At 48.8% G+C, this 19,796-nt stretch overlaps 1 protein-coding gene across 1 annotated transcript in view; it reads right to left on the reverse strand.

Moving 5' to 3' along the window:
• LOC122381705 overlaps positions 1–19,796 on the reverse strand; it is an 83,153-nt gene that overhangs the window by 61,845 nt on the left and 1,512 nt on the right. The window contains exons 2-7 of the mRNA XM_043366193.1: positions 17,702–17,799; positions 15,530–15,697; positions 13,498–13,684; positions 12,341–12,525; positions 1,774–1,871; positions 1,118–1,466 (exon numbers count right to left, since the gene is read on the reverse strand). Coding sequence (XP_043222128.1) covers positions 1,118–1,466; positions 1,774–1,871; positions 12,341–12,525; positions 13,498–13,684; positions 15,530–15,697; positions 17,702–17,799 — 1,085 coding nt within the window. The remainder of the gene's footprint in view (positions 1–1,117; positions 1,467–1,773; positions 1,872–12,340; positions 12,526–13,497; positions 13,685–15,529; positions 15,698–17,701; positions 17,800–19,796) is intronic.

Consider the following 19,796-nt stretch of genomic DNA (forward strand, 5'->3'; position numbering starts at 1 on the left):
GTGGATTACGGATCCTGTGTGATCGAAAAAAGCGGGATTTCCCAAAGGTATAAGGAAATGCGCGATGTTCCGTACGTTTTAACAAAAAAAAAAATGATGTGCCGCGTTGCTATCTTTAGTATCGCATATTTTGAGGGAAAAATGCTAAGCGAAAAATATAAAGCATTCCTACTTGTGAAAAAACGTGGCGTCATATATTTTCGCTAACAAACACGCTGCTATCCGGGCATCGTTCGTCATTCACTTGCCTCCTTCCCGTCGTCCAATTCCTGGCCACTGACCGGCCTCTGACCCTCCCCTCCCCCACCCAAAGAGGAGTCTCCGTGTGGAGAAGGGAGGCCAGTGTCGCGCCTAAGCGAACGTCTCTGGGGCGCAACGACGAGCCTTCGGATCCAATGGGATCGGACCAGGCACGACCGGTCCGCCGGCTGGTCGGCGCGGCCCGCGCAGTGGCCCGGCAGGCCCTCTCGGGATTATACTTCCAATACGACCCCACCATCGACCGAGCCGACTCCGTTTTGGCCCGGTCCGCTGCACAGGTGGTCATCGGCGGTCAAGGAACGTGGCGGCGCAGATAGTGGAAAGTTTCAGATGGTAGGAGCCTCGCGCGGGCGCGGCCCTTCATTGAGATGGTTATCAGAAAGCAAAGGACGGAAATGAGATGGGCTTTCTTGGCTTGTGGAGAGCTGAGGTGCCAGTTGCGTACAGTATAGTTGTTTGCTTTTCTAATTTTCAATGGATATAGTGAGGGCACCATTTATAAAATATTACAAATGAAAATTGGCAAATTGCAGACTTATAAAAAAGGAATGAAACCTGCGTTCGTTCTTACGGGCTCTGTAATAAGCTGACACTTCAATAACGGGCGACGCGGATATCAGTGTGAATGTTTGTTAAACTATTTGTAGAGCGTAAGCCAGAGCAGCCTGTAGGAGGCTAAAGGTAAAGACAGCCTGTAGGCGCAGCCTTATTCAATTACCAGGCTGGCTGTCACTAAAACCATACACACCCCATCTCGGTCAGAGCGTAGGCGACAGTGAGGGGTCACGCGACTTCCTAGTTCCTGGTTATATGTCAGTGGGCCGTTTCCAGCTGCGAACCATGTAGGTATACGTACCGGGTAGGAGGCGGCAGACGGCGGTGGCTGACCGCTGACAGTCTGTGGTCTGACGAACGACCGGAGGGGAACCTCGCACCTCCACGGCGACGCATTCTGCACCGCCACTGTCGGTGTCGATGTTAGGCATAAAGCTGATGTCCTCGCTGCCGTAAAAGCTGCCGTCGTCCTCAGCAGGGCCTCTGGTGCTGATATGAACGTCTGGATTGGTGGTGATGGTGGTGCCGTTGGTGCTACTGGTGGCTCTGGTGATGCTCTCAGTGACGAAGGAGGGTGGTTGAACCCAGTAGGAGCCGCTCCCCAGCACCTCGGAGAGCTGCTCTAGCTCGCCGACGTTGGCCGGCACACCCTGGCAGAGAGGTCAGTAAGTACGCCGGGAAACGCCAGCACCTCTAAGCAGTATAAATGTGTTTACAATGCGGCGACAGCGCCAAAAGCGTCGCTAGTTACACACCACAACACTCCTGCAGTATCCAGTGCGGTTGGGTTTAATAGTAATCATCAAAGAACCTAGCCCGACAGTATCATTTACTTTTTGCACGCTGCATTTGAATTTGACATGCAAACTGAGACGTTATTTCATAACAGGAACAATACATTCGGCAACAAAATTGATCCATGGTAAATCCGTTGCGACAATTTGCACCACGACTCACCTTTTGCCTTCCGCACGTGTCGCGGACACCGCTGTAGGGCACGGTGGGGCTGCGGACGACCGTGAAACAGGTGCCATCTGACGTGCAGTGCCGCTCCTCTGGAACACAGGTAAGGTGCTGTTAACGCGCAGTGGAAGGGGGGGGGGGCGGATTTCGCCCACCCCTCCTGTTTTTCGCCAATAACTCGCGCCGCAACCATAATATTGATGTGAAATTCCGGCTACCTATCCAGTATTGAATTGTTGATCTTCTCGCGCAAGAATTAAGAAAATCGGTTCATAACTTTTCTAGTAATAGCGGTGTAAGGTCAAACATCCTGCCGCCGCGGCGGCGCGGCAGCCGGCGCCGCCGTTATGCGCCGCCTGAATTGTAGACTCTGCTGGGGCGGGATGGTTCAGTCTTTACATCGCGCTCCTTAGCGCTGATTATAGTTGATACACGTCAAATTTTGTGAGAAGGGTAAGAAATGTACAGGCAATTGTATGGTCAAAAAGTTTTGAAAAACCGGCGGTAAAAACTTGAGTTATGAGTGTGTAAACACAAAATTGCTATTGCTGCGTTTCCCGCGTCGGGCGATCCCGCTCCAGCCGGCAACATCTTACCCTTAGCAGGCTTCTAAATGCCATATTTACGAGTATTGTTGGATTAGCTAGAAATTCACCATACATACTCACAAATGTATTTTCTTTCGTGAAGTGGAGGAAAAAAGGAAATCAGCTGGAAACTTTTTCAGTTATCGGCGTGTAAACGCAAAAAAGTTGCTCACATGGCAGATTTAACCACACTTGACCTCATTTGACCTTGAAGATATTAACACGCGCAGTGGAAGGGGGGCGGATTCCGCCCACCCCTCCTGTTTTTCGCCAATAACTCGCGCCGCAAACATAATATTAATGTGAAATTTCGGCTACCTGTCCAGAATTGAACTGCGGATCTTCTCGGGCAAAAAATAAGAAAATCGGGTCACAACTTTTCTAGTAATAGCGGTGTAAAGTCAAACATCCTGTCACCGCGGCGGCGCGGCGGCGCGGCGGCCGGCGCTAGCCGTTACGCGCCGCCTGAATTGTAGACTGTGCCGGGGCGGGACGGTTCCGTCTTTACATCGCGCTCCTTACCGCTGATTATATTCGATTAGCGTCAAACTTTGTGAGAAGACTAAGAAATGTACAGGCAATCTCATGGTCAAAGAATTTTGAAAATCAACCGGTAACAACTTGAGTTATGAGTGTGTAAACATAAAATTGTGATTGCCACGTTTCCCGCATCGGCCGATCCCGCTTCAGCCGGCGACATCTTACCCTTAGCAGGTTCTAGCTGCCATATTTATTGTTGGATTAACTAGAAATTCACCAAAAATGTATGCACTTTCGTATAGTGAGAAAAAAAATCGGCCGGTAACTTTTTGCGTTATTGGCGTGTAAACACAAAAAAAGTCGCTCATATGGCAGATTTGACCACATTTTACCTCATGTGACCTTGAAGATATTGACCTAGGGTCATGAAATTCACACACAACAGAGTTCCCCAGGGCCTTCACCTACCCTCCAAATTTCGTCTTTCTAGCTCCAGTGGGAGCTGAGATCTTAGGGGGGGGGGGCGACATCCGCCCCCCCTTCCACTGGGCGTAGTACTCGCAACCCTTCCACTGCGAGGGTTAACTGAGGTGTGGATGTGTCACAGACGAGGTCAGTCAGTCGAGCCATCGACCGGGAACGGGCGGTAACGGATATTGATGGACCAGTTATCGACGTTAATGGGGTTTTAAACGGTATTTGTGCCACTTTAACGAATCAAAATCGATTCGAAAATTAGATTTGTGGTAGAGTTTCAGTCTTCAAACAGATTCCGTGGCGACATGGTATTTGTGCAGGTTTTGGATGATAACAATCCAAAGCCGAGGAGAGAGAGAGAGAGAGAGAGAGAGAGAGAGAGAGAGAGAGAGAGAGAGAGAGAGAGAGAGAGAGAGAGAGAGAGAGAGAGAGAGAGAGAGAGAGAGAAAGAGAGAGAAAGAGAGAGAGAGAGAGAAGAGAGAGAGAGAGAGAGAGAGAGAGAGAGAGAGAGAGAGAGAGAGAGAGAGAGAGAGAGAGAGAGAGAGAGAGATATGGAGAGAAAGCTAGGAAAGAAGAAAGATATATCATTTGAATATCGGCGTTTAGCGCAGCTAGGAGCTTTTTCCAATCGTATACGAGCGAAAAATTTTGTGGTACCATGACTTCTCTGTTTGGCCCTCTAGGGGCAATGAACCAGCGCGCGGCCGCTGCGCAGCCAAGACGTCCGTCGCGGTCACGTGACTTAGGCTAGGGGACGCGCGCCCGCGATAACGTTGTGTCCCATTTCTGCCTGGTCTGTCTGGCGACACACGCGTTGCCGTCCGCCTCCCCGCCGCCGCCATGTCATGTTATTCGCTTGTTGCGTGTTATACCTCATCGGGCTGTCACCTCACCCAAAGACGCTGTTTTCGTGAGAATATAGCCCCGAATCACTTTCGCACCGTCTTTGCTAGCGCGTAGGAGCATTGGAAAAAATCAGCATTGCAAATCTTATCGTATTCACCTTTCATCTCGACGGTGCCAAATAGAAATTTAACGCAAGTGAACAAATTTTACTGTTTAGCTTTAGACACGGTGCATAAACATAAAACAGCCCGCAGCCGAGCACAGCTCGACTCTGTATGGAGGTGTGAGTATGGAACCACTGCATGTTCTGCCTGCCCAATGCCCATAACCTTAGTCTGCCTATGAACGTCAGTCCATATCGTGGCCCGGCTGCCCCTGTGGCTGGTTCTGGCCAGGCCGGCCCGTTCCTAACGTGTAGTCTGTCCGAGCGGCAGTAGCGGCAGTGCAGGAGGCGGGCGTTCCTGATTGTTCCATTCGTTGGCGGCGAAGGCCCGTCCTGGTCCGCCGGCCGTGCGGTGGCCAGTCCCAAAGGTCAGCGAGCCGGTCGATCGACGACTGAGGTGCCGACAAAGGACCTCTCGTGGGCACGACGAACGACGCAGACGACGAGACAGGTATGTGTGCTATTATGCGGACCTCTGGCCAGGCCTCTCAACTAGAACAGCAGGTAGATGCATGTTTGTATTTATTGCATGTGTCCAGCGGCAGCCTAACATGCTCCCCAGTACAGGATTATGCTCGTAGCCAGGCCAAGGGCCGTAAAACCCGATATACTGACGGCCATTAGGCCATTGAAAACCTATAAAAAACGGGGCTGAAAACAGACTTTTTGTATTAGTCTGGCGCGGTGACAGGCTGACAAAACGAATACGGCATCCGCTTTGGTTGAATGAGGTTTGCATGACAGTACTGGAAACTGTTAAAGTGAGAAAGCCAAGACGGGCTGTTTTTGCCACTCCAGACTTTCTAGTTACAGATGCCGTGCCGGCTAAATGAGGTGTTTTGTCGCGAACCAATCCCGTTTTATGATAACATAACCGCGGCTGTGAAATAAACTTGAACTCGCACCGTAGCTGCCTTTATTTTGTGCGAAGATATGCCACATACCTACTATTTGTAACGCTTATGAATGTGAATGCAACCATGTAAACCGGTCACTGATGCGTTATAGGTACTAAACAATAGTTTTCTTCCATCCGTAAATACTGATCACAGATGTCAGTGCCACAACAGACACGAGTGAACGCTGTGCAAACATTTGTGCGCTTCAGCATACGCTGCCACTGCAGGAAATGTCGTTGGGTGACCTGAGGCACGTTTGGATAGTTCGCCGCCGGTTCACTAAGGCCTGGCTACACTATGTGTTTTCTGCGTGCGTTTTTTGCGGGTTTGCGTTTTTTGCGTAATATCGTTCTAGAAAAAAAGTGATAAATAATATAAGTTTTACATTAGTTATATACAAAAGTTATTAAAACTCTTATATTAACCAAAAAAAACATCACAAAACATTAACAAACATTAACAAACAACATGTGTTTTTGTTTTTGTTGACACCGAAGGTACGAGGGGGTATCGGAAAGTTCTGATCATCACATAGAAGATGTAGACCGATTTTGATGATTTTTGGTTGGTATTATATTTGGTTCTTAAGAACAATGTTCCCGCAAAGAGAATCCTGAGAAGTGGTTTTATCTTATGTAGGAGAGACTTAGAAGTAAAAAAGATGAGTATTGGGCCCATTGAGGACCGAACCGTCATCCAACTAATGCATTTGAAACGGTATCACACTGAGAAAATACACCAAGAACGTGAAATCAGTTGATGGCGAGGAAAGCCCATCTCATGCACTTACCGAAAATGAAAAAAATAATTTTCAACTTGGTTGCATGGCCCTTGCAGGGGAGTCAAGAAGTGAGTGGCTACCAGTGACTGACAAGGTGGTGACTGTGAAGGAAGTGGAGGACCTCATCCTTACAGATCGTCGTGTGACCTTTCAGATGATTGTGCAACAGAAAGGTCTCAATGCTGGCAGTGCCTGAAAATATTATCAGCGAAGAACTACAGACGATTAAGGAGTCAGCCCGCTTAGAAGTTCGTGTGTCTACTTTGTTCAAGAGAAAAATGCGTCTTGGCCCTTCGAAATCCAAACTAGGCCTTTTTTAGGAAATTGAAGACATCTTCGATAATTTGATGACTTGTGACGAATGCTGGGTCTATGTGCATGATCCATAGACAAAAAGATCATCAAGAAGTTTAAGCACGGCACATATGTCCTTCTTAAAAGGCGAAGATGCAGAAGCCGATATGGAAGGTCAATGCTATCAGTGTTCTGGATCTGGCGTAGGATAGTCATTACCGACTGTCTTGATGATGGTCGGATAATGATAAGCAAGCACCACTACACACTTTTGAAGAAGTTGCGAGATGGCCTCAAACAGAATCGCCGCAAAAAAGCCCAAGAAAGATGTTTTATCCGCACCGACAGCGCTCCCGCCCATTCGTCCTGAGCTGCGATTGAAGAAAGAACATGATGTGGACATTAAATCCTACCGCATCTAAGAAATTCACCTGACCGGGTATTAACTGACTCTTGATTGTTACGGGAGATGAAGAATCCACAGTATGGCCGGTGATTTAAGGACAGAAATGACGTCATTGATGAGATGGAGCAGTGATTTACGGGACAGTGCGAAGGTCCTACAATGACCGCCTGAGGCAGCTGAAGAAACGATGCAATAAGTTTGCGGTCGTGTGTGGTGACTTGTAAAGGAGTAATGAACATCATGTTAAAAAATCAAATTTCTATCCCATCTCATTCGTGGTGATGATTAGAACTTTTCGATACCCCCTCGTATACGGCTTGACTGCGCACCCGGGGCGAGGCAGTACTTCCTTGCTGCTACGCTACCGAAATGCCGCCGAAAACCAAAAGTGGAGATAATTACAGTGGAGGTAGATAAACACGTTTTACACATTTTTATGCATGTCATAGCTCAGTCCAAAACATACCTAAACACCTATGCGCTGTAGCTAATTATAAAAGAAAAATATACCGTAAAAAGAAATTCATCGCTCTTCACATACAGACATTCACTATGGAGCAATGCAATGCATTTACTTTTAGAGCAACTGATTTAACCACAGAGCTGAAATTTGAATCGGGACTTATGAAACATATTATGCAGCCAAAATATGTCAATGGGAGCTGTTTTGTTGTTCACTGACTGCTGAGGCACTTCTGTTCTTTCCGGGTATTTTCATGAACAAATCAGCACATGAAATATAAAAGCATGGGCATTATGTCATTGGCCCGGTTTCCATGGGCACCTGTGATCTGGATCAGTAAAAGTGGATTAGGTAATCCAGTATCATACTTGGACGATATACGAAATTGAAAATAAGAGATTAAAGTGATTATATAAAGCTAATCCACTATAACGTATCGCTTGTAACGAAAAGTTTGATACAACTTATACGATTTAAATTTGGCAATCCTGATCACGAGTGCCCGTGGAAACATGGTCAATATCGTCTCGGCCGGCAACAGCAGGCTAAACCCCGCGGCACGTCATCGCGACCTGGTGTAGCGCTGCAGCTGACACCGGAGGGATTCGGCGGCTCTGTCGTCCCGACCCCTGGTCATCGGACACCGTCCGTGTCCCCAGGCGGGACGCCGCCACTAATTTCATTATTTCCGTCCCCTGACACTGTCCGACTCCTGTTCGCCAAATCGACCAGCCAGACCGGGACTAAGTGGCGGTGCTAATTTGCTCGGGCCGAATGGCGGATCCCCTGATCCTCCCTTGAGAACCTCAGTCATCAGAAACATGCCAAGGGTAATTTTTATGTGTCGTTGTCATAGTTGTTTTACAATTACATGTGACACAGCCTATACAAGTTTCATGACAATGTAACTCAACTGCTTAAGTTAAGTGGGAATCGCAGGCTTCACTAACGTTATGCATGCCGCTAAAACAGTTACGTTAATTCGTGATGCAATTAAATCATATCATTGCAAATTGTCCGTAAACAGTTACTGATATATCCAGAAAACGAAAAAAAGTAGGAAAAACAGCCAATTCTTGCTCAATGTTCAAGTTTTCTTCGGTCTAATTCCAGCCAACATCAACCAGTCAAAACTGTTCTTTTTCAATGGAGTAAAATCAGCACTCCGCGTAATGTTAAAATTCGAAACTTCGATTAGGAGACAACTGCTCAGTGCCCGTTCTTCCGCACTTAACTATTTGACAGTAGTACACTCACTACACTCTACTCCAAACCAGTATTCAATGACTTCGCAACATAATCAAAAGGCTTTCGACAAGTTGAATAACACAATTTAGCAAACAAACTTTCGATGAATGGAGCCCCTGCAATCTGCATGCATTAACAAGTTGAAGTGTGAAGTCAGATCGGATGGAAAGTTAATTAAACACTCACGCTGCGCTTCGTCGGATAAGAGGTAGCATCCTGAAGTCAGATTCAGGGCAACCGAAATCATCTTACGAGCGAATGATATCAATGGATGTCTGACCTATTCATTTCCATAAAAGCACACGGCTTACAGCTAAAGCAACGTAGTCCATTGGCTCAGTGAAGCATGGCCGTAGAATAAAGATGCTTTGCAACACCAGCCTTTGCTTGAGACACCCCCACCCCTGTCGCTCCATGGTCGCATCAGCGCCTGGCCTCTTCGAATTCAAGCCCAGCTTCCACGGAACTCGCCGACGGCGAATCCCAGCGCTCTGCCGACTGATCCAAAGTGACAGGCGAATCCGGCGCTGCCACCTAGCCAGTGTTGGTGCCGCACTGCAGCCCGTATCGACCTGCTGTAACACTGTCCATCCTGGCTTCTGTAACACTGTCAGTGTCGTCCGAGTGTTCCATCCTGACTGCTCCGTCCATCAGGCTGGACAGTTGGATCCGACCGCTCAGACGTCGCGGTGCGCCGGCCGCATTTCGACGAGCCCGTATGAAAAGATTGTGTGTTCTATATTTGAAGACATGCGAGCCCAGAAACAGCTCCGCGTTTTCCGTAGAAGGTAAGCAGCGATAGAGAACGCCACGAAATTAAAATGTTATTACATTTACATAACAAAATAACACTGACCTACGCCTGGATTTAGAAACATCTTAGATGAGTCTCACTCTCAGATCACGCCATGGATGTCACAAAACGGTTATAATTTAATCGGAGGACGTTTGTCTCGCGGCCATTCGCCATGGTGCGGTACACATACACGACACATATTCAAACTAAATTGTCAAGGAGCATAAAAATAAAGTAAATAGAGTCAGAGCAGCACCTCCTACAAAAATACAATGGGTGCATTCACAGACTTCTCTTACTTTAATATACAGAGAAGCCTGGAGTGCAGTGCATCTACAATTTATCTTGAGCCCCCCACCGATGACACTCAGAGGAGCAGAGCGGAATACAGCGGAGAGGGCGGCACGGCGCTGGGAGGGCAGCAGCGCGCCCCTAACTTGCATCATAACTCGGGTGGAGAAGTTGCACCGAGTGCCGCACCGATCGGTGTGGACGGCTCGATCGGCAGGGCACGACGGGGCGGACCGATCGACCGACCGGCGCGCCCACGGACGGCCGTGTGAGGTGGAAGGAGGGAGGTGGGAGGGGGAGGTGGGAAATGGGAGGTGGGAGGTAGTGGGAGGTGGGAGTCCGACGGCAGGCCACAACAATCTATGGCAAAACTACAGTATTCATTGACGCAACCAAAGATAAATATCAGTATTTCATAAATATGCAAGATATTACAACAAAAATTACCCGACGTTTCGTTTATTATAACTTTTTCCAGGGTAATGAAAACCCTTGAAAAGTTATAATAAACGAAACGTCGGGTAATTTTTGTTGTAATATCTTGCATATTTATGAAATAATTGTCACATTACAACTCATAAATATCAGTATCATGACAGCCAAAATAATACAAAAGAGCATCGTCGACAAAGAAGCTGAAAACTAGAAGCCAAAATCGGAGATGATACATCTTTCGTTGTACTAAATATAGGACACTAAATTCGTCAGCGCTTTTATAAGTAGTTAATTTTTAAGTAAAATAATATCAGGACAAGCGAAACTTTCATAGATCGTCGATATATTTTGTAGGTACACACATAAACTGGATGGTGTTGAGTATGGGCCTCCTGCAGCGACCCGCTACCGATCGGCGGCACAGAACCAGACCAGCTCAATCACAAACGCCCTCCTACGGTGGCCCCAACGACCAATTGAGACACTCTGCTGAGTGGTCGGTCCATCTGATCGAAGATTGAATGGCCGGGAGCCGTGCCGAATGGGATCAGCGTGCTCAGTGCTCAGTGCTCAGCTTGGGTTGGTAGTGCGACTGTGACATGCCCACTGGCCGGTGAGTGGACACCTGACGTGCACAACTCGGGATGGAGTTGATTAATGGCAGCTACTGTAAACCAGCAAACTTCAGAAACATGTATGGCCAATCTAAAGCATCAAAAGAAGTGAATAAAAATGCTAGTCAAGCAAATCGTTTTTATATAACGGCTGAAAAAAATTGCGAAGGATATAGCTCCAGAAATAATATGATGCGTTACGCTAAAACAGATAAAATGGACCTACTGTGCAGTGTGCACCGTTATACGACCCGAAGCGGCCATCAAGCTGAAACGATATCGAACTAGTGGGGACGGGGGCGGGGACGGGGACGGGGGCGGGGAAGGGGGCGAGGACGCGCGGGAGGGGAATGGGGAAGGGGAGAGAACGAACGACAGGGCGTGGTCGGGCCATCGGCTCGCAGGCCTTTGTTATGACACACGATACCGTCCGCCACTGCACAGTAATGGCCCGCCAACCGTCAGCCGTTTATAGGGAAGGGACATTCAACAGATGGACCCCCGGGCGTAGAGGGGAGGGGTATCGGGGGAGGGGTGTAGGTGGGCGGGCGCCGCACGGAAAGAACGCATCAAAGGGACCGGAACTGGGACGGGTATAATAAGGAAGAAACTACACGAAACCAGCAAACACGCAGATTGGCAGCTGGTGCGAATGTGTATAAGCACGTTCGAGTAATGTTTTCTGTCTGCTCTTTTTTCAGTAGATCGAGGGCGAGACACCTAACACGCCGACCTTTCCACTGTCCTTTACCGTCCGCGACCTTTTCACTGTGGAGTGTGGAGGTACGGCCGAGGAGGTCGGTCGGGTCGCGCCGATGCCTCTCCGTTCCCCTGTGGCACCGGTGGATGCCCGCCGCGACTGCACCACATCGATCCGAGCGCGACCACCGTCCGGGTAAAATAAGACCCAGTCATGTACCGCCGGGGCCGGGGCGGCAGCCACACGGAAAATAACACAGAAAGGCCTAATGGACGCGGCCAACGACCACAGGGAATATAGCCCGCAGGTGAAAGTCATGATAATGGTGGGAACATTTAAGAGGTACGAGTGAGTCGTAAATAAGGAAACATTCGCTGACCCAATAATTGCGTCGAAACTTTTTAGCAAAGCTTAAAAGCACTCATATAAAAGATAGCCATGTCGACTTGAAGAAATCGGCGACGCGTTTTACGGTCAATTTATATTTAAGGTGTGCTGTCTTACATGTATGCATTCAGGCTAGAAATACCCACCCGCCCTGCTATAAGCCGGGCGCAGTGGCGCTGGTCGCCGCTACAAATGGCACCTCTATCTGGTGTGAGTAGGTTGTCACCGCGAGGGTCCTCCCACAGAGCCCGGGCTCGTTAATCATCTCGGGCCCGCCGCCCTCGGGACAGTGGGGGAACTGTCCCACGGAGACAACAGGCAGTCGGCAGCAGCAGCACTCTGCGATATAACCCGTCGGATGGCTAGTCGAATGGAAGGGGTGCCACAATGCCACGTATAACACAATCGGGAGTGGGGTACTTCGTGGAATGAAGCGTTCTGTGCATGGTGGACAGAAAAGCTCATAGACCATAGTGTGTGAAGAACAGTAAGTGAGAAATGTTCATCCGCAGAAAAGTATGCCGTAACGTGAGCCGTGAAAAAAAAAACAGCACGTCGACTGTAAAGAACTTCAAAGATGGCGTACAGATGCATGGAAATAGTGAGGCTTAGCATCCTCATGACGATAGCAAGGCTGGCAGTCCTGCACTTTATAGTGAGAGCAGCCAGAGTTTCAACTCCGCCGACCACTCACCTGTCACGAGTTGAAGCACGGCCTCGAAGCCGGGAAACGCGTTCATGTAGTCGGTGACGAAGACCAGACTGATGTTCTCTGTGCTGCTGACATATCGCAGGAGTTTCAGGCGCGCTGACCAGTCTCCACAGACGCGCTTCACCACCTGACCCTCCTCCAGCACGGTCAGAGAGTCGTAGTCACAGCTGAAAACGGTCACACGGAAACGGTAATCAGACTCCGAACAATGCAGGTCAGTGCAGAGTCGTGATGACTGTTTTCGTTCTACCTTTTTAGACAGAAAAAGATTTCGTATGTGCTATCATTTGACGGTTACAAGGGAACTTCCAACAAAAGACCTTCTTGGCTGATTTATCGCATGCTAAGAATATGATAAGTCATTTATATAGTGTCATACCGCGTAACCGCGCGGCATCGACACATCTCCAATTATTTCCCGTTATTGTGGACCTCCTCTGCTGTGTGCCGTCACCATACCCCAGTGTCTCGGGCGGTTTCTCGGCCCCGGCACCACGGAGACACCTGCTGTACCCATCCATTGGTGCCGTGTCGCCGAAATGGCCCCATATCTCGACGCCCCGTCACCGTAAAGTTGCGGCGCATGTCGAGCGTGAAAAGGTGCTCATCAGAGGGTCGGCCAGAGGCAACATTTCTACATGCACTATGCAGGACGGAATAAGGGAGCATGCCCTCATGCATATCTATGTCATACATATCCAGCAAACGTTTCAGCCATCTTATAAGATGCTAAGACGACTGAAGTGATGAAGTCCCAGAGGTCACAGAGGTCACGAAGTGGCAGCTTACAAAAAATGTGACTGAAAACGAGCACACCATTCTAATGGTAAAAGTGCTCTGCTGGCTGGGCCATTCCTAAAGCCTTTAACACAGCCTCCAGTCGCACCATGGCATAACTCACCGTCGCGCATATTGCAGGGTTACCGCTCCCGTATTCCTCATGGGATCGCAGTGCCACACCAGACTGCCAATCACTCATGTGCCGCTCATATCCAGAATAAACCGCACTCTACAGGGTCTTTTGGCAGCGTAGTCGTCCACCAGCCAGCGCGATGGTTCCGGCATGATCCGGGATAACAATACGCACGGCACGCATTTTACAAAACCAAGCACCACACAGCCTGTCGGCCCGCACTGACCTGTCGTCCTGTTCCAGTATGAACCGTGTGAAGATGAGCTCGACCCTGGAGCCGGTCGGGCCGCTCACATTGGTGACGCAGGTCAGGTCAGGGCCGTACCGGTCCGGCCGACCGGCGCTGTTCACCGTCACTGGTCCGATCTCCGCCGAGAGGAGGATCGTTCGGTTACAGCCCGCGTCCTCAGAGGCTGGAATGGACAAACACAGACAGATTTCAGTTCAAGGGAGAATTGTTCTGTGCTGTGAACTGTACAGCTCGTCTCTATAACGCTTCTGCAAACCCGCATTGGTTTAGTGAAAATATTTATCAAAGCACGATCCAGTGTCAACTGTCAATAGATCAATTGGCGTTGTGCTGGGTGGCAATAGACCCAGATATTCGATCTTCTCAATTCTTTACTACTAGGAAACACTCAGAGTCGTTTAGCTTCGTTGATGCATATAGCGAAACTGACATTGATAATGCATTGTACCGTGTTGAACCTTCTAACTTCAATTAAATTTGCCTCTCACGCGACAGTACAAATGTGCCGGATGTAATATTGAAGTTGGCAAACGGACACGCAGCACGGAAACACGTGGTCAGTAATTTCCGTTAGCAGTTCCCCATATTTCTGTTTGCGAAGAGCAGTTAAATGAGGTTTGAAGTCTCCGTTGCGTGTTGGTCGTGCGCTCCCTTGAGATATAAAGGAGTCCGAAATCCTTTGTATGCGCTCGCCCCGTCTTCCAGCCACCCCCGACACCACACAGCAACAGCCAAGCTACTTGTAAGAGCCGAATCACACCAGTTTATCAACATTACATCAGCCCACCAATCAAAGCAAACGGTCTCATTTCGCCGCTGTCAGGAAGCGTTCGACATTTTTGGCGTCCGCTCTGCTCAGACGGCTGACAGTCGGCGCCGTCCCGGCTGACGGGAGAAGCCCTATCGGAGCAAGGTCGTCATCGGCGCCCCGCGGCGGCGGCGACGGCAACCGACACCCCTCCCTCCACCGCCAGCCTACCGGGCTGCCCAGTCACGTGCAGCGCGGCGGCTACCGGGGAGGGGAGGGGGCAATCTCACAAACTGACCACATAATGACATCATAGCGTGCTCATTGGTCGTGTAAGTAGGCTACTTTTGAGCAAGGCAGATTACAAGCCTGTGTGGTACGTAAGTAGGCACAAAGTACATTAACCTGACGTGATATATTATGATCATATGCTTTTAGTACATTGTGGATCTAGATGTGCCGAGTTTCATAAGCACAGTACTGGCATTTAGGACTAGAGAACCTTATATCAAAGTTCGTTTTACCTTTCACCCAATCCGAAATTCAGTAGGTACGTATACAAATGGCTTCTAACGTTTGAAGTTTATAAATACATCACATCAGCCACCTATATAAATAACGGGGCAAGGTTTTTAACATGACGGGCCTCAAGTTTCGTACTTAGTGGAGCACTGAAAAGTTGTAAAATGTTGAACTGTTTTACTTTCTACACCTGAAATGTGACGTACTTACTTCCAAAGCTGGCTGTCTAAAAGACATCACCCTAACATGCAAACTACAAGCTGGCATGATATTTCATTGTACGTAATCGTTCTTTTATCGTTCCTTTCCTCAACTAATGAATATCAACGCTGAGGGACAAACAGTACATTTATTCGGCGCCGAGGCAGGCGTCAAGTTCACTGTCAAACTCCTGGTGTCAGGTTAGAGTTCGTTCTGCTGCTGTCAACTGACTGTCATATTAGTCCTGTAACAGCACCTGACACTCCTACTGACCGTTGGTTACGTTTGCGACAGCTAGATTATGTCAGGCGTCAAATAAATTCTTGAAGAGGAAGTGAGTCAGTGACACTCCAAAAAGCAAACAATTGGATTAGCTTTCGACGTTGTTAACTGTCAACTGAGCTCCAGTCACATGATTTCTGAAAGAGATCATGACAGTCCAAAAAAGCTAACTGCGTCGGTCGCAGATCTCTGCTGAGAGTGTCACAAAAAACAGCAGTGATAGGCTGCCGCATGCCACCGAGCTGACTGACTGACCTGGCGCTCCGGGTCGGCGGCACACGTAGGTCAGTCTATCGGAGCACGGCCTGACCCTGCCGGCCATCTCCCCATCAGGCAGCAGCTGGAGCGCCAGGCAGCGGCCGGCGCCGGTCCTCCGTCCCTCCGACTCCACCAGCCGGCCGCCGCGGCACCACCGGGCCGAGCCTGCCGCACATGGAAAGGTCACACCGGTCAGCTGGACGCATGGTTTTTTAACTAAAGGTCAGTCGATTGGCTCAGGAAGGAACCTCCAGGGAAATGAGGGGGCATCAAATATTGGTTTAAGTCGAGCTTCCGAGTAAAGGTCAGCAGCTTTTGAGTTTAAAGTTGAATAGGGAACTATATCAAGGCGATACATAAATGTCCGAAGGATCAGGGAGTACCACCAGCATCTACATCAGTAGGTACCGTATAACAGTATCAGGAGCATAGTCATCATCATCAGCCTGTGTTGCTATGTCGCCCAAATTCAGCTTGGTCGCATTCGCTAATCAAGTAATTCAAACGACCAATCAACAGGTCACATTGTAATCGGTCTTTATACTCGTATTAGGAACCTCTGTTATGTAAGCAAAACATGAGTGTGTACATCCTACATCTTTTCATTTTGAGGAACAAAAGTATTATTCAGTAAGCGTCAGCTATATGACACCGAACGTCCAAAGAGGCAACCGTGCTTCAACAGCCTCTCAAACCTACCAACAGTGAACAGATGGCTCTGCTGCATTGCGCCTGGTGGATACTGTGCCTCAGCATACTCATTCAGCTTCAACTGGAAGTATCTACTTATGCAGTATAAGTGCTTCCTTTTCGAAACACCCACTGCTGATTTTGCACCAGCACTGAAAGTAGCGACTATAAACGGCTAATTACCGGCTTGAGTGAACGGTGGGACATTCCATGCGTTCGAAACGCTCTGGATTACAGCTCACAGCCCACCCACTCTATCTGGTTCCCATTAGCACGGCAGCGGCGCCTGGCTGCAGCGCCGGCGGTAGGCACGTTCAATGTTCTCTGGTGTAATCTGACTCGTTCATTAGTACGTGCCCTGGTCGACAAATTAAATAGGCCGGCAATAAGGTGCTCGTCTATTGTATTATCGTGTCGGTGATGCGGTCACCGGCACCGACTCTGAGAGCGCTAGAGTGAGAGAGAGTTCATATCAGAGAGAGGTCATCTGGGGAGGCTTCATTGTGTGGACGGGTTTTATTGGGTGACGGGAGGCTGGGGACCTCAAGTAGTTTAATTAGGCTTATATTTTTTATATATAGAAAGTGGTATAATGTATTACGTCATGGATAAACGATGTATAGTTTATTACGGAATATTTAGTAGCTTCAAAGGATATTTCAAAGGACACTGAAACCTCTTTCGTTGAACATGACAAACATGTGTAGGTGAGTAAACAACCGAGAACAAAGACGAGCTCTGCATAAGGAAAAGCAGCTGTGTTACTTCGCAATTGTAATACCTTACGCAGAGTCTTCAATCAGAGAGCGAGTAGACAGACAAATGGCAGTAGAGCCACGCAGAAGGATTTCATTTGTGCTCAATCCTGCTTGTCGATACAAACAGTCACATCAAATCCTCTATCATGCCTCGAGATTTTCGTGTTCGAATCCCATCACGCCAGCGTTGGCCCGGTGGCTTATAAAGGCGAAGTTCTACGTGTCTGGCAGCATCTGAGCCGCGTTTGAGAACACGGCTTTCTGACGGGAGCCTGGGCTTAGCTTTGGATTCTAAATCATTGTAACACGATGAAAATGCCTGTCACACACGGGCTGACGCTCTTCTTTATCTTTAGTTTCATAAATTTACGCGCCGTTTGTGGCTCATTCACGTGGCCGTAAATCAAGTCAAGCAACTCACAGATGCTCCACTACACCCTAACCAGTCGCTATGTTGAAGCGGATGGTGTAAAAATTTCAAGTTTTGTTAATTGAGCGGGCAGCAGCCCTTCTGACCAGCAGTGCAAAAAAACAGTCTCACTATATGTACTTACTCCCACAGTCTCGCAGTTCTCAGTCATCATACAGTCCCCTATTATGCAGTCCTCTCACAGCCTTCCCAATGCTCTCACAAGTCCTCCCAAAGCACTACCAATCCTCTCACATCCCAGCCCTCTCACAGCCCCTCACAGCCCTCTCACAGTCCTCTCACAGTACTCACATTTCTCGGTGACTGGACGTCCGTCGGGCCAGCGGAGCGTGCCCTCGTGGTGCTGATTAGAACCTCCCGTCCACAGCTCGTCCTCGGCCGACCCTCCGCTGAGGACACAAGGGTCATCGGTCACCCAAATGGACCACCGGGCAGAGTATATCGCAGAAGAGACGGGCACTCATCGCTGGCCGGACCGACCATCAATCTATTACCAGTCGGTAAAGGTCAGACTATAAATTCGTTTAGTATCAAGATCAGAGGAAGCGTGCATAGGATAAGATCAAATGGCAGCGAAAACCAGGCATCTTTGTGAAATTCGAACGATCTGAAGGTTCATTTACCTCCCTCGACTGACAGGTCTATATTTCCGAATAAAATTAGGTGTTATGATTCAGTTAATTACAAAATTACATTTATGCCGCATATATTATCAAAAGTTCCTTATTTATTCCGTTTATATTAACACAGTTTCTGAGCCTTTGTAGCCTTTTCTTCACGGGTCACAGACCACTTAGCAGTTTCTAGTCCCTCAAATTGTGCAAAAATCAGCCTTTTCACTTCCTCCCTTATGAATGAATCGATCGGCCTTTTTTCAGCCTCTTTATCACGAACCAATCGACCTATCTTTACTCCCTTCGTCACGGACCAATCGACCCCTTTCAGCCCCTCCATCTCCGCCCACTCCCACACAGGCACCACACCCACACGGGCACCACATCGCGGCGCCGTATTGGTATCACATCACTTTAGCAGCGACACTCGCCACCGCCCTGCCTGAAGGCGGCCAAGATACATGGTCTGCGCCGAGGTGCAATATAGCCGGCATCGATTGGCGGCGCCTGCTCGTGCCGTGCACCTGATCTCGCCTGTCGACAGCGACGAATGGCCCGCCGAGCGACCCGAACAAGGCCGTGAAGCGCCGCTGAGCGCCGCGCCGGCTGCGACCCACAGCCGTCTCGGCGGCGAAAATAGAGGGGCCGGGGCCGGGGTAGGGGATGGGACCGGCTGATGCGGGCTCTACCAGCTGAGACGGCGCTACCGGAGCGATACAAAAGAGGCTGCTTTAGAGAGAACGGACAAATAACAGCAGGTAGAGGTGATGTTTTAGAAGATCGAGCGGCATTATTTTACTAACGAATGAGTCGCCGGAAAAATAGCTAATAAAAAGGATATTTGCCCTGTCAGGAATGCTACTTGTCATAGTTCAAAGGACAAAATGTAACAAAATGAGCAAAAATCGTGGCGTCTTGGTTTGGAATTGTGAGCCGCATCTAATTGCGACCACCGGAAAACTTCATTGCAGCTGAAGTCGAAGCGAGACAAACAGGGAAGTGATCGGATTACAAGGTGAAGTGAACAGAGAGGTGATCGTATGACGCGCTACGGTAATCGTAGCCGCCTCGATGGAGCGGTCCTCCGTCCAAACCATGGCGACCCGTCTGCTGACACGGGGATCGATGGACCACGGTGTATATGATGGGTCAGTGAGGCCGTCAGGCACTGATAAATTACACCGCACTGACGCGCCGACGCGATAAAGAGCCGTAAAACGAGCAGCGCACGCCCTCCTAACCGACCATGGCATAGACTATCGGAGCACCGCAGCTTCATTACCCCTGAACAGCATACTGCAGACAGCGCGTTATTAACACCGCCCGCAATATCTGCAGCCGCTCCCACTCCGCGTTCTTTCTCGGCCATGCTTCATCCTGTCATCCATGGTTCGCATTTACATTCATCATTAGCTGGAATTCGTTCTCCTAAATCAGGCGCACGTCATACACCAAAAGGTCAGAAAAGTCAGTCTGCATGCTGCATAGAGTTCACGGGCTTGGAAAGAGATTGTCTACCATCCGTCTGAAGCAGGCATAAGACTCGCAGTCACTTATCACTGTCTCTGTTGGAAGTCAGATATTTATATGGACTATGGAGACAATGCTTCGCCGACCTCCATACATATACATGCATTGCGTACTACTATTAGTATACCTATCAAAGAAAACACATAATCGACTGAACAGAGAGGACAGTGGTGCATTGTATGAATTCAAAAGATAGATTCTGTGAATGAAGCTAACAATCAATACATATGCTTCTTATTTGT

This window comes from Amphibalanus amphitrite, unplaced genomic scaffold (assembly GCF_019059575.1).
Source record: "Amphibalanus amphitrite isolate SeventyFive unplaced genomic scaffold, NRLGWU_Aamphi_draft 000125F_arrow, whole genome shotgun sequence".
Classification (NCBI taxonomy): Eukaryota; Metazoa; Arthropoda; class Thecostraca; order Balanomorpha; family Balanidae; genus Amphibalanus; species Amphibalanus amphitrite.